The sequence below is a fragment of the Ciona intestinalis genome, chromosome 1, assembly GCF_000224145.3.
Source record: "Ciona intestinalis chromosome 1, KH, whole genome shotgun sequence".
Classification (NCBI taxonomy): Eukaryota; Metazoa; Chordata; class Ascidiacea; order Phlebobranchia; family Cionidae; genus Ciona; species Ciona intestinalis.
Window position 1 is genome coordinate 3456948 of NC_020166.2, and position 15263 is coordinate 3472210.

Genomic DNA, 15263 nt, shown 5'->3' on the forward strand with positions numbered 1-15263 from the left:
ATGCCCTAAAGCACACACGGGCATCAGTAACCTTTCGTGCGATTTTCTACTTTATCATGTTTTTTCGCTTCTACCTTTCTCTCTTTTTTGCAATCAGACTGTCGTGGTTTAGTTATTTCATGTAGAGTACTGTGGGGCAAGATGGGACACCTTTAGCCCATATTATCTAAATATCCTGATCGTGTTTAAAACAATTAACAGTCTATGGAAGTCGTGAGGATAGATTTTAATAACTCATTAAATGTACTTTGTTTACTATCAAATGAAACGAAGAAATAGAATGAAAAGGTGTCTCATCTTCCTCCACTGTACAATATGTATAAAGACTTACGATAACCCCGTGCCCTACTACCGGGTTATTTTTACAGCCTTATGGCTTCTTACTTTTTTGGCCTACCTTGTGACCTGCAAAGAAATTCTGGTCTCTCTCTAGGAAGAATAAAAAGAAGAAACGACATGGTTATGGCAGTAGTTCCGTCAGAGACATTGCCATCAAATATTTGACCCCAGCCAGTTATAAAGCCAGGTTTGCGAAACAACCACAGTAGTGCAGTCAGAATGAACACCACCAGAACTATCCCTTCTTCCCACCTACAAGTAACATGCATAAAAACGGCAATTGTTTAAGGTATGAAATCAGATAATTTATTTTTTACCTCATTGACCCCAACTTTTTGTATTCACTTTTAATAACTGATTCAGTATTCAGTTCGTCTTCTGTTTTACCAGAGCAAGCAAATAAAGTCTTCAGGCCACACAATCTAAAAGTAAGTATTAAAAATATTTCGTATTTTCCCCCGCTATCTTTCCCTTTTTCATGTCTTTTTTTATGTCGTTTTTTGACCACGCGAGGATAGTGTTAGCTTTTGCATGGTAGGAACGTGCATATAGTAGGGTGAGGGAAAATGAAACACACTTTCTTTCTAATATCTCGTCCAATTCGATCGAAAACAAAAACATTTAAAGAATTATAAAAGCGTAACCTCACGACTCCCATAGACCGTTGTTAATTGTTTAAACACAGTCAGGATGTTTATATATTATATGATAAAGATGTCCAATCATACCCCAGAGTACTATATATTTCCCCCGCTGGAATAGTCAAGCTCTACAATAAATCTTTTATTTAAGGTGGCCGTACACAGTATCCGGAATTCGTCCGTTTTGTCTGTTTTGTCCGGATTTCGCTGCCGCATGTGGAACTCGGTAATGGGTTTGCATACGACTTCGCATGCGAATTCGCACGCCGGATACTGTGTGTGTACTTTTACCCGGATTTGACATATAACCAAATGAGCCAAAGATAAGTCAGAACTAGAAAGGCCAATGCAACTGGAACCCCAAATTTCATCCAAGCGACGAAAGTCAAATCTTGTGTGGTCTGTGGGTACAACCTATAAATCAAACAAGATGGAATCAGAAGTAATATAGTAGGATGGGGCACCTTTAGTACATAATATCCAAATATCCTGATCGTCTTTTTAACAATTAAAAACGGTCTATGGGAGTTGTAAGGATATGGTTTTATAATTCTTTGAATGTTTCTTGTTTACCCCCAAATAGGACAAAAAAATAGAATGAAAAGGTGTCCCATCTTCCCCCACCCTACTATAGATAGATTTAACATATGGATAGGGTGTGGTAAAATAGATATGGGCAAGTTAAGTCACTTTTTTAATATAATTTTACCGGTACACATATTTAATGATAGACGTTAACATATGTAACAGTATTCTCACGGTCCAGCAAGTCGCTAAGCATATAGACGGTTACCATTTTTTTAATTAAAATTCGGTTTTGAACGAATACATCACTTTTTAATAGGTGAAAAATGCATAATATTAGGATGCTCATTTTGAATGCTCGCTGATTTATATTAAAACGGCCAAAATTTTATAGTATACAAGTTTGAATCATTTATTACGTGTTAACTCCGTGTGTTTTAATGTATTTGTTTGAAGTTTAATATAAATCTAGAATAGTACAAATTCATGGTATTACCCCAAAACCGTCATAAATTTTTAACTTAGAAATAATGGGCAATATGTGGTTTAGTGTTCCATCTTATCCCACCCTATAAATGAAACATAAGCGATAGCCTTACTCTTCGTATAGTGCTACCAGTACAGAGTTTGAAGGCGTTCCAATAATTGTGCATAATCCTCCGATAGTTGCCGCAAATGTCACACAAACTGTGACTCCGTTTCGCAACAACTTCATTCTCTTTGTATTGGCTTCTTCTTCGGCGTCAAATCTTATATTTACCTGCAAGTTACTTTTTTTATATAAATTATATGATATTCACATTTTATTAGCAACTAATTGACAATAACTTATGAGAGTTAAGAAAGAAGAGGTTTTTCAAAACGTGCAATAATTCTTAAAGTTATGATCTGAATTGTTGTAATATCTTTTTGCAAGTGTTTCAATACAACGTGGTCCTATAAATCTTCGCGTCTTAAGAGATTTCAATTTAGGAAAAAGAAATAGGACACCTTGGTTGTAACGACTATCGTTGCCTTGTCACGCTATGGGGTAAATAAGTCATTTTTATTCATTCAAACAAAGAAACGTCACCATACCTAATTTTTTAATTAAGTTATTCGACCAGACATCTATATAAGGCTGAGGTAAGATTGGACATGGGGTAAAATGGGACAGGGGTAAGATGGGTTTTTATTCCCTCTCTCGTCCTACATTTGGAAGTAAGTAAAACTATTTTTATAGAGTTATATAATTATATAGACCGTGGACTGTAAAAAAACATTGTTAATTGTTTAAATTCCATTTAGAAAATATGGAATTTAAGAGTTAGCGGTACCCCATCTTAACCCAACAGTACAATATACCGTGTTACTGACTTATATACAAACACTATGTGATGCGAGAACAAACCTGGGTTACAACAACCGACGATGCTTGTTGAGATTCGCCATTATTCGACCGAGACTGAAATAGGAACCAGTTAAAGAAATATTAATAATATAAGCGCATTGGAAACCCCCCCAAAAAAACGGTTTAATAACAACAAATCATACAATGAACGTACTTCTAAGTCATCTGTATTTAAAGCTGGGTTTTCGTATCCGCTTATACTTTGGTTGGTCCCCGGTGCTTCTACCGTTTCGTTCGCCCTCTACAGGAAAAAAATACACTTTATGTTAGTATCTCCTAAGACATTACGAAACTGCTAGGTCTATAACATAACATAGTATAGTAGGGTGGCGGAAGATGGGACACATTTAGCGCAGAACATCCAAATACCTTGATCACGATCAGGGTATTTGGATATTCTGCGCTAGCAACGGTCAATGGGAGTCATCAAGGTGCGGATTTATATTTATTTGAATTTTCTTTGTTTACTACCAAATGTGACAATAGAATGATAAGGTGTCCCATCTTCCCCCATTCTACTATACACTATTATTATATATTGGATTAAACGAAGTCTGCGGTCGCGAAGACGCGAAGATGTGCGGTAAGACACGAACACGCAAAAACAATCGTTATACCACAATATGGGTTAAAATAGAATTATAAAACAGGGACTTGAGTACAGTATTTATGATACAACATGCACACGTAGCCAAATACTGCTAAAACTTCCATAAAGATCGCTTACTTTTTTTCTAAGCATAGAAATTTTACTTTCTTCTAGTTCTCCCATCAGAGCATTCACAACAGGCAGAATCATTGCCACTGTAGCAGTATTGCTTATCCACATTGAAATAAAAAATGACGCTACCATGAAACCAGCGAACAAACTGTATTACAATAAACCAATATGAGTTGCCGGTGTAAGAAAATGGAATGACAGTTATAAAGTGTAAAACATACTTTAAAACAGCGTGTAAAGTGAGAAATAGCTATGTTACTGTTTTCTACCTCTGTGGACTCGTTCCAAAGAGTAACAATGCTCTTAAAGCAATTCTTTTATGCAGTCCAGTATTTTCCATTCCAATCGCAATCATTAGGCCTCCAATAAACAACCAGTTCGTGTCTATGAAATATGCCTTGCTGACTTCCTTTGAGGTCATTATTCCGGTCAAGGGGAAGACTATGAGTGGAATTAGTGACGTAACGGCCAGCGGAATTACTTCTGTTATCCAATATATTGCCATAACAAGAGTAATATACCCGCAGATGAATTCCTGTCAAAATTGGTGTCAGTAATATACTTTATAACTTTACATACCCTTCTGGGAAATGTGCTTTACCTTTCCTGTTACAAGAAGGGGCAACGGAAGTAGCATTACAGGAGTAAAAATAATAACCAGCGTTGACCTATATTTCCAAATTTGTTGTAAAAAATGCGGCAAGGCCATCATTTCGCAGTGTATGTGTTTAAACAGTTCTTTTTTATTTATTTTTTTTTATTAAAATAAATAAAGCGTGTAGTAACAGTTGATTTCTAACGACCTTATCAGTTGGAATATGAATTTCTAATTACATTACATTTATTCGAACTTTAATACACCAAAACGGTGAACATCTACGCAACGCTAATACATCACAATTTGAAGATAATAACCCAATAACCGAAATATCTTTCTCTGTGTCAACTAACCCCACCTGCTACATCAATGCATAATATGAATTCGTAAATTGTTTGAATAAATATTTGGCTTTACGTTACAATGCAAGTATAAACCAAATTTGGTATTAATAAATAGAGTATAGTAGGGTGGGGGAAGATGGACACCTTTTCACACATAATCACCAAATATCCTGATCGTGTTTTAAACAATTAACAACGATCTATGGGAGCCGTGAGGATAAAGTTTTATAAAAAATCGTTGAATGTTTGTTTACTAGCCAAATTGGAGGAGAAAATAGATTGAAAAGGTGTCCCATCTTCCCCCACCCTACTATATATAGAATACTCTATATCACCAAACTCCTATTAAAATCCCATACCGAAACATAATAAGCATTGTAATATATGTTTAATAAAACGTACAGTCCTGCGATTCGCACAACAGGTGTCCGTACAAATGCATTTAAACCAGCGATTCTTAAACTGGGGGTAAATTCTCCGTATTTAGGGGTAAATGAGCTATACCAATCAAAATTTACATTAGTTGACGGGACCGAAAAATTGTGCCAATTGTAGTACTTTACCAGACATTGAACAACTCGTTGTCAAAAAGCAAGCGCATTCGTTGCATAAATATATAGTAGGGTGGGAAAAGATGGGACACCTTTTAATTTCCTCGTCCCCTTTGGTAGTAAACAAAGAACTTTCAAAATATTATAAAATCGCATCCTCTCGACTTCCATGAACCGTTGTTAATTGTTTAAAACACGATCAGAATATTTGAATATTATTAGCTAAAACTGTCCCATCTTTCCCCACAGTACTATATAACTGATGTAATTATTTGTTTTCGCTTTTTAATAAAGGACTGAATTTCGAATATATTTTCTATTTATTATCTTATTATTTAACACGTAAGTAGTCACACAGGCGCTTTTTTCGTCGAACCCTTCTTCTTGATGTTGTGTACTTAAAAACTGGTTATCTGTCCGGCGCCGTGGCACAGTTGGCGGTAATAGGTTAAATACTCGTCGCTGCTACCATTGTAGGCGTATCTTTGGGTAACACACTCAACGGCAATTGCTTCAACCCAGTGAATAATTATGTTAATTATTTTGTTTATTATCTAATAGAGGCATGTAAAAAGAAGTGTTAATATGTATACCTTATATAGCCTTTTCTAGAAGTCCTACTAAATATATACCTACGGTTAAATATCACGCCGATAATAACTGAATATTTCAATTTTCGTTCAGCGTTACGTATATGGTGGTCGTTATAAGTAAGTAAATATACAAAATGCCTCAAAATGCATTTGACTTTTAATCAGCTAACTTCCATGTGCAGTCGCTTTCTCACTTTTTTTAATAATGATGAAAGAAACCCGAACTTTTACCAGTCTGTGTAATGGTCCACTGCGTGCGAGTTCTAAGAACTGAAACGTTTGCGTTTTAGAAATGATAGTCAACAATAGTGTTTTGAATGCATTAGAGCATGGCCGCCCAACTGAGCATGGTCCACTCAGCACATTGAGTAGTATATTATGATTACAGCGTTTATTCAAAAGTTCACAAAGACGAAACGTAAAACTGGAAATCCTAAAGAAGATTTTTCACAATCTCGTATTAGCCTTGTACGTTTTTACTCATTTTATTTACTTTTATATAACTTGAAAAATGTGAGGCTGACCGTTTTCACATGCAATTTCAAACTTTAGAAGTTTGGATATTGTACAATCGTAGTGAAAACCGAAAAACATTGTAACGTCTTAATTTGCTTTATAATTCGCTCTTGCTTTGTAGCAGCGTGTTTATGTCCCCTAATTTTAATTTCTCATGCGTGTGTATTTTATGTGTTATGTGACGTCACAATTACGCCACGTTTGACTGCTGGTAATCATTTTTTATCTTTCTTTTCCCATCACCTCGCAGTCCAAGTGTACTGTTGTATTTATATCTGCCAACATCCATCTTGTTTGAATAGTTACCCCTGTGCGGCCCTGTGTGTGCCTGCTATCTTGTCCTAAAATTGTTCGGTAGGTGCTATGTTTTTTATATATCGTATTATTTTGTGTGATAGTTTGTAAACCGTACGCTCTGTATGTGTGTATCACTTAAATGTCTGTGTATTATTTAATCGCGTATATATTTTTAGAAAACCGTGCGTACATACGTACCATACCGTGCGTACCCGTACAAAATAAATTCGTTTACAACAAATCAACGTACACGTTTTCGTCAATCTACAACTCTCGTGTGACCTGTCCGGCGACCCAAAGTTAGGAAACGGCGCTCGTGTCCGCCATTACGCACACAGAGCGTGAATCGTATATACAAATGCATGGTCGGCATGTGTTCATTTAGTTCTTGTAAGCGATACAAAGCTAGAAAACACGTATAGCGGTTGTTTTAACATTTAAAATATAATTTCTAATAAAAATCTTGTTATATAATATTAAATCTAGGAATTAATGTGGAGTAAATTATTATTTTGACTGGTTTTCGGCGTACAGTGTGGTTTAACAGGGTACTTTACGTTGGTGATGTACTTGGTTTTTATTGGTGATGTGCTTGGCGCAGAAGTGCTTGGTTTTTAAAAAATCGCAATATTTAAACGAAAAACAGCACCCAGCAATGATAAAATGCTATGCTTTGGGCTCCGTAATGGCGGCGAATATGACGTCATAGACGCGGAGACAATGGATAACAAAGCTCGTTGTTTTACAATCCGTTTCCTAACTTGGTCTATACTAACTTTGGGGCGACCTAGGACGCGCCTCTGATAGACCGTTACAAACATATTTGGTGGTACCTTAATATAATACTTTATTATTGCGCTATGGCACCGTTTACTTTGCTTGGATGTATACGTTCAATATTTTAAAAGTATCACGATCCTGCCAGGACTCGAACCTGGAATCTCCTGATTCGTAGTCAGGCGCCTTATCCATTGGGCCACAGGACCGATACACATAAAAGCACATATACTTATCTCATGTATTAGAGCTTACGTATAAGAGGAAGGAAGTTATTAAAGAAAGGTAATTTGGTAGTATCTCGTCCCATTTGGTAATAAACAAAGAACATTTAATGAGTTATAAAACCGTCTCCTCACGACTTCGATAGACCGTTGTTAATTGCTTCAAAAACTTTGTAAAGGTGTTCTATCTTACCACGCAGTAACCACACAAAGAATGAAATTATTTTGTTTCTTTGGTCCCGATAACGAAAAGCGGGGAAGTTTACAAGCGCGAAAAGTCGAGGTAAAAGACATGAATAAAGCTGTGTGTTTTGTTTTAACAAACTAACAAACAATTTAATCCCGACGTATGCTACTGGTCTAATTTTTAGTTTTATTAACTTATTGAAAATTGAATGAATATAGTTAACCCGAATGGCAATTTTAACATTTTATACCGGTAATATCTTTATGAACGCACTCTTTCTATTGCTGCACATTTAAAAATGGTAACCGGGAACCGCTTTTTTAATTACTTCTTATTTGTTTTTGTTTCAGCTTCGTTAACCGCGGTTGTAAAATTGGTTAATTCAAATGATGCTACGTGCTCGTTTATTTAAAGCTCAGCTCTCTTGTTTAATATTATGGCTTGTTGCACCAAAACAACATACGTTTGCAATGACTTCCGCTAAGTTATAAATAACTTCTTTGTGCATGGACGTATACTAAACATTCTATGTTTTCTTGCAACGGTCCTGTGGCCCAATGGATAAGGCGCCTGACTACGAATCAGGAGATTCCAGGTTCGAGTCCTGGCAGGATCGCTTTCTTCTTTTTTATGTGGGTACTGTAGATAAGCTGAACTAACGCTAGTACCCAAATTTCACAATTCCTGGATTAGAAATTAACAAAGTGTCTCGTTGTACAATTCTGTAAATTGTTCTGTTTACCACCAAATGGAACGAAATAAGAGAAACAAAGTATATCCTATCTTACCCCACCCTCCTATACAACAGAGTATGAAAGTAATGTATGGACGTGTATCGTATGCATTTGTAACGTATTGTTTTTTGTGTATGTATGCGATGGGTCATAATTGTTCAGACACGCTACCGTACGGCACGGTGTTTCCTGCAGCTTCATTTTAAAAGTAAACGTATTTTTATTAACAAAATTTATGTGAGCACACGTCAAAAACTTCAAAAGTTTTCCCAACACCTTGGTGAAAATGAAGATTCGTCAACAACTATTATGTTTAGTCTTGGCCACCTTATTTTTTGTATTTATACAATGAATGTTTTACCTTTGTGAATATTTAGCAAAAATGATAAATTATAAGCTCTATTATATTAATCTTTTGTTGGTATGCTCCTTTAAGTTTTTCTTACTCCCGCGAGTTAATCAATGGATATTTTCAGCAACTTCCTTCCTCTTGTAATAAAGCTCCAAGACACGAGCTTACTATATGCGTATAAGTTTGTATCGGTCCTGTGGCCCAATGGATAAGGCGCCTGACTACGAATCAGGAGATTCCTGGTTCGAGTCCTGGCAGGATCGTGGATTTTTTTAAAAAAACATCGAACTTACATCAAAACCAAGTAAATGAACGGTAGCGTGTCTAAACCATAATGAGCCATCGCATATGTACACAAAAATACGTTACAAATGCATACGATACACGCTCATACATTAATTTCATACTCTGTTGTATAAGAGGGTGGGGTAAAATAGGATATACTTTGTTTCTTTTTTTTTCGTTCCATTTGGTACTAAAAAAAAACAATTAATTTACAGAATTGTACAACGCGACACTTCGTTGATTTCTAAAAACGCAACCAGGAATTATAGTATTTAGGTGTAAACTTTATTTCCTCTTATCCACAGTACCCCTGTACCCGCATATATTAAAATAAAAGAACGCGATCCTGCCAGGACTCGAACCTGGAATCTCCTGATTCGTAGTCAGGCGCCTTATCCATTGGGCCACAGGACCGATACAGTAAATTAACGAACGTTTAAGATATACCAACACATCAGTAAGCTATTAAAAACTTAGCGGAAGTCATTGGAAAAGGCTGTTGTTTGGTGGCCGGACGCAATAACACATAATATTAAACAAGAGAGCTAAGCTCCAAATGTATGAGCACGTAGCATAATTTTAATTAATTATTTTTACAACCACGGTTAAGCTCAAATAAAAAAAGAACTAACGAACAAAAGCGTTTCCCGGTTTTCATTTGTGATCGTGTAGCAGTAAAAAGGCTGTATTTTTAAAAATATTACACACTAAAAAGTGTTAAAATTGACATTTTGGATAACTATATTATATTAGCTTTTAATAAGTTAATAAAACTACAGACAAAAGCAGTGCATACATTGAATTTGAATGCTTCTTAGTATATTCAAATAAAACACACAGTTTCATTTATATTTCACTATATGATGAGAACAGATGTCAAGACAGTTGTCATTAAATTCCGTTATGTTGTCTATGATTGGTCTCGGGGCCATCACGTGGTACTGTTGTCGTATAGCACAGAAAAAAAAACAAACACAAAACTAATATAATAGTTACTAACAAAGTTACATACGTGGTAACGTAAGGTGTATGAAGTATAGCACCCGTGTAATAACAACTGTCGTTTTCCGGCCAAGCGAGGATATAAAGCAAGCTACATTTAAACGGCATGACGATAATCGCATAACATACACATGAATGTAATATGCTTTATTCTCATGGTTATCATGATTGTTTTTGAAACAAATAACAACAGCCTATCGGAGTCGTAAAGATACGGTTTTATAACACTTTGAATGTTCTTTGTTTACTCCCAAATGGAACGAGATACTACCATATTAGTTTTCTTAAATAACTTCCTTCCTCTTATAAGTAAGTTCTAACATACTAGATAAGTATATGTGCTTGTTTTGGCATCGGTCCTGTGGCCCAATGGATAAGGCGCCTGACTACGAATCAGGAGATTCCAGGTTCGAGTCCTGGCAGGATCGTATTAATTTTAAAATAATAAGCGTATACATCCAAACCAAGTAAACGATGCCATAGCGCAAAACAAAGTAATATTTATTTTCCTCCAGAATAACGTCGATTCGTGGTATTCATTACGTTGTGCATCTACATGGTCTTAATAAATAAGAAATTAAATTTAGTTGGTGTAATAAAGTACAGTATGGTGGGGGAAGATGGGACACCTTTTAAAGGTGGCTGTACACAGTATCCGGCGTGCGAAGTCGTATGCAAATCCGTGTCCAATTCCGCACGCGGCAGCGAAATCCGGACAAAACAGACATAACGGACGAATTCCGGATACTGTGTATAGCCACCTTAACTGTATTTTCTCGTCCCATTTATCAGTAAACAAAGAACATTTAAATAATTATAAAACTATATCCCCACGACTCTCATATAGACTTGTTTATTGTTAATTGTTTAAAACACGATCAGGATACTTGCATACTGTGTGCTAAAGTGTCCCATTTTCCACCACCCCACTATATGTTTTTTTGTATGCAACTGTTAATTACGCATTCAGGGAATGTGTTCATTACTGAATGAAATGTAAGAATGAAATAGTAATGGACACCTAGTATTTGCTTCTAGTGCTAAAATCTTGCAAAAAGTGATTTTCGGTGGCCGCTGTGTTTTTCCGCACCGGACAACACTGTGTTTATATATACCAGACAAAATATTTTTTCCGAATTGTATGCGAATTCGAACGCGAATATTTGGCAAACAGATTTGCATATACAAGTGCTATACAATCAAATATTTCATAGCTTTCTATGTAATTTAGTTACTGTAAAAAGTAAAGTTTACGATTTGTAAAGTCTCTTACGGGGTGCACCAACGAACTGTAACTCTTAAAGGGGGACTGTAACGTACATAAAGTAGGGTGGGGGAAGTTGGGACACCTTTAAATTCCATTTTCTCGTACATTTTGGTAGAAAACAAAGAACATTCAAAGAATTATAAGACCTTTTCCTTGCGACTTTCATAGACCATTGGTAATTGTTTAAAACACGACCAGGATATTTATATATTTTGTGCTAAAGCTGTCCCATCTTCTCCCAACCTACTATATCATTCCACCCGATACGTGTTTGCGCCTAGTTACCATTGTCTGCTAGATAACAAGTGATCACGAAGATTAACACGCTGGGGTGGACGCATTGTTTTGCGCGTATAAATGGTAGCCATATTTGGGCCGGGCGCTATTGCGCAATGCCGCGAAGCCACTACGCATGTGCAGAAGGTCGGGCCAAATTTAATGCAACTCTTAGTTAAAAACGGTTCCATCACGACGTGAATATATTAATGAAGAAAGATTGGGCAGTTACAACAAAGAAATAGAAACACAAGTAAATTGCCTTGTGTTATGTGTTGTACATATCATTTTTTGAGTTATAAGTAGTGAAAAATTGTAAAAGACGCAATCAGACATGCGTAGTAATCCCCCATTGCATTGCCAACTTAGTGTACAGACATGCGTAGTTGCTAGTGGTCGAAGTGAATGGTGGGCTAAGTTGTATAGTCAAAACAGAGAATAGTAATGATGAATTACTCGCTGTAAAACACTATAGCCAATTTCGGTGTATCTTTTGTGCTTTGAGCAGAAGTGTACGATAAGCATAGACTACAATGCTCGTTGCCGCCTGAGCGGGCCGTATGTGATTGGGCAGGGGAAGAGAGGACACCTTTATTACATAATATTCAATTATCCTAATAATGTTTTGAGCAACTAACACCGGTCTTTGAAAGTCGCGAAGATACTGTTTTATATTTTTTTAACTTTTTTTGTTTACTACCAAACTGGCCAAGGAAAATAGAATGAAAAGTTGTCCCGTCTTCCCCCAACGTACTATGATAATTTGTATATTGGTGTACTAAAAGTTTGCACAACCGTTGGAACAGAGTAATAAATTAAAACTACAAATCTATAGTTCGAATGTATAAAACACAGATTTATTTGCTCAGGTTCAATACAAACATGAATATACTGTACAAGATATATAATGATTTATCTATTCAAGCAAAAATGTACAGATATTTTACTAGAACGAGCATATGTTACGGCAACGCACCACGCATACAATTTCTTCTCTTGGGAGAGTTTCTCAAATGAGAATGCACTAATGACTAAGATAATAGGAAAACAACTGTAACTAAATAAACGCTCCTTGTCAAGAAAGAGAAAAAAAGAAAAAGAGTTTAATTCAAAAACCTAACGGGGAGTCATAAAACAAAACGTAATCTATGTTTAACTATAACAGCAGGTGTATTGAAAGTAACGATTGTTCCTTGTTTTATCTTTGCGTGGCGGGCAACCACAGTCTTAATGTAACACGGGCGTTCTGTTTTACACATATCATGCCCATTTGACTGTTACTCTGTATATGACGTTATGGGAAATTGATTTTGGAGAATGTTTGCTTTTGTATGGCTGACAGTTTAGTTTAGACCAACCGTAAGTAACGATTTCATTAAAGTAATCGGCCTAAAGTGTCTTTCCAAAGAAACATACCCTTTCAAAGATATCAGCGGCGGTTTTTATATTACAAAAGAAAATATTCATCTCTTTATGTTCATCAAAACATCTCTTTATAATCATCAAAACTTTTCACTAAACTTTGCAGAAAATACTTCTTGTCGGTTAACTTTTCCTTATTCATGCAGTATAACATTTACATCATAGAGTAGAGGGTTGGTTTATACTAGAGTAACTAGACTGAGTATATAATTTGCTCGGCGATAATAGCGTGGTGAAATCAATAAATGCATTGACGAAGCCGTTTTTATAAAGTATGGACAGCGTGTTTGAAATAACATTATGCTTAAACGATAAAATATTGAATTAAAATGAATACATCTAAGAAACTCCAACAAAAGTGATTTTTAGTGAGCAAGATGCATGTAACTTGCTTTACTTTATCCTCGAGTTGCTGGAAAGCACAGTCGTTATAACAAGTGAGTGTTCATACACCTCGTGCCAGCTTACGAGTTACCATGTATGTTACTTTGTGGGTGATTATGTTTTGGGTGATTTTTTTTTCATTTTGTATGTATGGCTGGTGATTTGGACAACCCATTAGTGACCACTGGGTTAAAGCAATTGCCGTTAAGTGTCTTGCTTACGGACACATATACGCACACAATAGTAGCAGCGATTCGCCTTGAATAATTGCGGCTTTAGAATGTTCCTTCTGCAGTGGGATCATTACTTCATTAAGCCATATGTGGCCAGGCTTGTGTTAAGATGAAAAAGAAACAGAGAATGAAAAAAGAGAAACATAACGCGAAGTTATGAAACAAAACGAAAGAAAACTAAATTTTCCAGCTGGAGTATCATGAACAGTCTAAAATATATTGGATCAATTTGGTTCTATGACGTCGGGGCTTGTGCGTTAGGTTTACTGAGAAGAAAAAGAAATTACTACTGAAAACGGATGCTTCGGAAACAATCAAACCGTGCTAAATGTAATAAAGCCGCTCAGTTTTGCAATAATTCATCATTTTTCCAAAGAAAAAACGTGAGTAACTGGTTTGTTCTTGTGTGCTGGCTGGTATAATTACTTATTTATTGCAGATGAACAAGTCAGCACTTGTCCTCTTGCTTCTCATCGGACTCATCGTCCTCACTGAAACCACTCCTACTCAGTGGACTGGTCGTCGCAGATGGGCAAAGTGGAACCAAAAGAGCAGCATGCCTAACGGTAAGCATATATACGGGATAAAATAATAGGATGAGAATGTCGCAAATAAACGATTGTAATTCACTGAGGGTGATAACAACTTTCACAACACAAAAAATGTGTTGTCTGTGTTATTTTGGGGTTTTCAATCGAATGCTGTATAGTAGGGTTTGGTAAGATGGGGCACATTCTCATTCTATTTTCCCGTCTTATTGGGTAGTAAACAAAGAACATTCAAAGACTTAAAATAAAACCGTTTTCCATAGACCTTATTAATTGTTAAAAACACGATCAGGATATTTGGGCATTATAAGCCAAAAGTGTCCCATCTCCCCCCACCTACGACATTCTTTATAGTTAAGAAACAGTATTAGAGAATTTAAAATAGTCGTTTGGTTATTTAAATTAACGTAAACTCTCTTGCAGAAGTCATGGATGCCATGGAAGAAAGTTATCTGTACGCACTGCAATAAGCGTCCATTGTACAATGCTTGAAATCGGATGATATAAATAAATAATACACAATGCGAGAATATTAAAGTATTTTTTATTAGTGTCTAAAACCTTGTTTTATCTGGTATCAAATTTGAAAGACCGGATAATGCGAACATTATTAATTAGAAGTTTTAAGAGAAATAATTAATTGTACAATGCTGGGGAAGGGGACACATTTAAAAACGCAAAAGAGTTTTTAAGTATTGATGTATACTGCTGTAAAGTGTCGTATACTCTTAAACTCGCGTTGTAATATTGACCCTTTCAGTGCGATAGTTGCATAACGTGGACATATGGACAGGAAATACAGTAGGGTGGGGGAAGATGGGACAGTTTTCATTTCATTTTTTCGTCCCAACCGTATCTTCACGACCCCAATAGACCGCTGTTAGTTGTTTAAATCACGATCAAAGTATTTGAATAATATGTGCTAAAGGGGTCCCGTCTTCCCCTCCTACTATGCCATTAATAAGTGACACAAAATTATACCCCGTTGCTGGGAAGAGTTATGAAAATAAGAACCACTTTCTCTCAAACCTCGCGTCGTATGTTCTTTTCCGCCCCA

General features: G+C 36.1%; 1 protein-coding gene, 1 long non-coding RNA gene and 5 other non-coding genes across 7 annotated transcripts; 4 read left to right on the forward strand and 3 right to left on the reverse strand.

The window, feature by feature from the left end:
• Window positions 1–233: 233 nt before the first annotated feature.
• LOC100184727 (solute carrier family 13 member 2-like) lies at window positions 234–4653 on the reverse strand. Its single transcript, XM_009863910.3, has 9 exons — window positions 4218–4653; window positions 3886–4151; window positions 3623–3764; window positions 3050–3136; window positions 2896–2949; window positions 2105–2265; window positions 1272–1394; window positions 657–761; window positions 234–591 (listed from the first exon to the last, which is right to left on the reverse strand). The coding sequence occupies exons 1-9, from the start codon at window positions 4326–4328 to the stop codon at window positions 381–383; spliced, it is 1260 nt and encodes a 419-aa protein (XP_009862212.1). The 5' UTR covers window positions 4329–4653; the 3' UTR covers window positions 234–380.
• Window positions 4654–7428: 2775 nt separating this feature from the next.
• On the reverse strand, window positions 7429–7501 carry trnar-acg. The gene has a single exon. It is a non-coding gene; the product is annotated as a tRNA-Arg (tRNA).
• A 745-nt stretch (window positions 7502–8246) lies between these two features.
• trnar-acg lies at window positions 8247–8319 on the forward strand. Its single transcript has one exon. It is a non-coding gene; the product is annotated as a tRNA-Arg (tRNA).
• Window positions 8320–8979: 660 nt separating this feature from the next.
• Window positions 8980–9052, forward strand: trnar-acg. Its single transcript has one exon. It is a non-coding gene; the product is annotated as a tRNA-Arg (tRNA).
• A 363-nt stretch (window positions 9053–9415) lies between these two features.
• Window positions 9416–9488, reverse strand: trnar-acg. The gene has a single exon. It is a non-coding gene; the product is annotated as a tRNA-Arg (tRNA).
• Window positions 9489–10431: 943 nt separating this feature from the next.
• trnar-acg lies at window positions 10432–10504 on the forward strand. Its single transcript has one exon. It is a non-coding gene; the product is annotated as a tRNA-Arg (tRNA).
• Window positions 10505–14039: 3535 nt separating this feature from the next.
• LOC104266807 lies at window positions 14040–14743 on the forward strand. Its single transcript, XR_003396225.1, has 2 exons — window positions 14040–14224; window positions 14630–14743. It is a non-coding gene; the product is annotated as an uncharacterized LOC104266807 (long non-coding RNA).
• Window positions 14744–15263: the final 520 nt, after the last annotated feature.

Excerpts from the sequence above, each read along its gene's own strand:
- LOC100184727 (XM_009863910.3), bottom strand. The coding sequence starts at position 4,328 with ATGATGGCCTTGCCGCATTTTTTACAACAAATTTGGAAATATAGGTCA. Across the intron at positions 3,765-3,885 it reads TTTGGAACGAGTCCACAGAG|TTTGTTCGCTGGTTTCATGG; the intron begins GTAGAAAACAGT and ends ATTGTAATACAG. Across the intron at positions 592-656 it reads AAAAAGTTGGGGTCAATGAG|GTGGGAAGAAGGGATAGTTC; the intron begins GTAAAAAATAAA and ends TGTTACTTGTAG.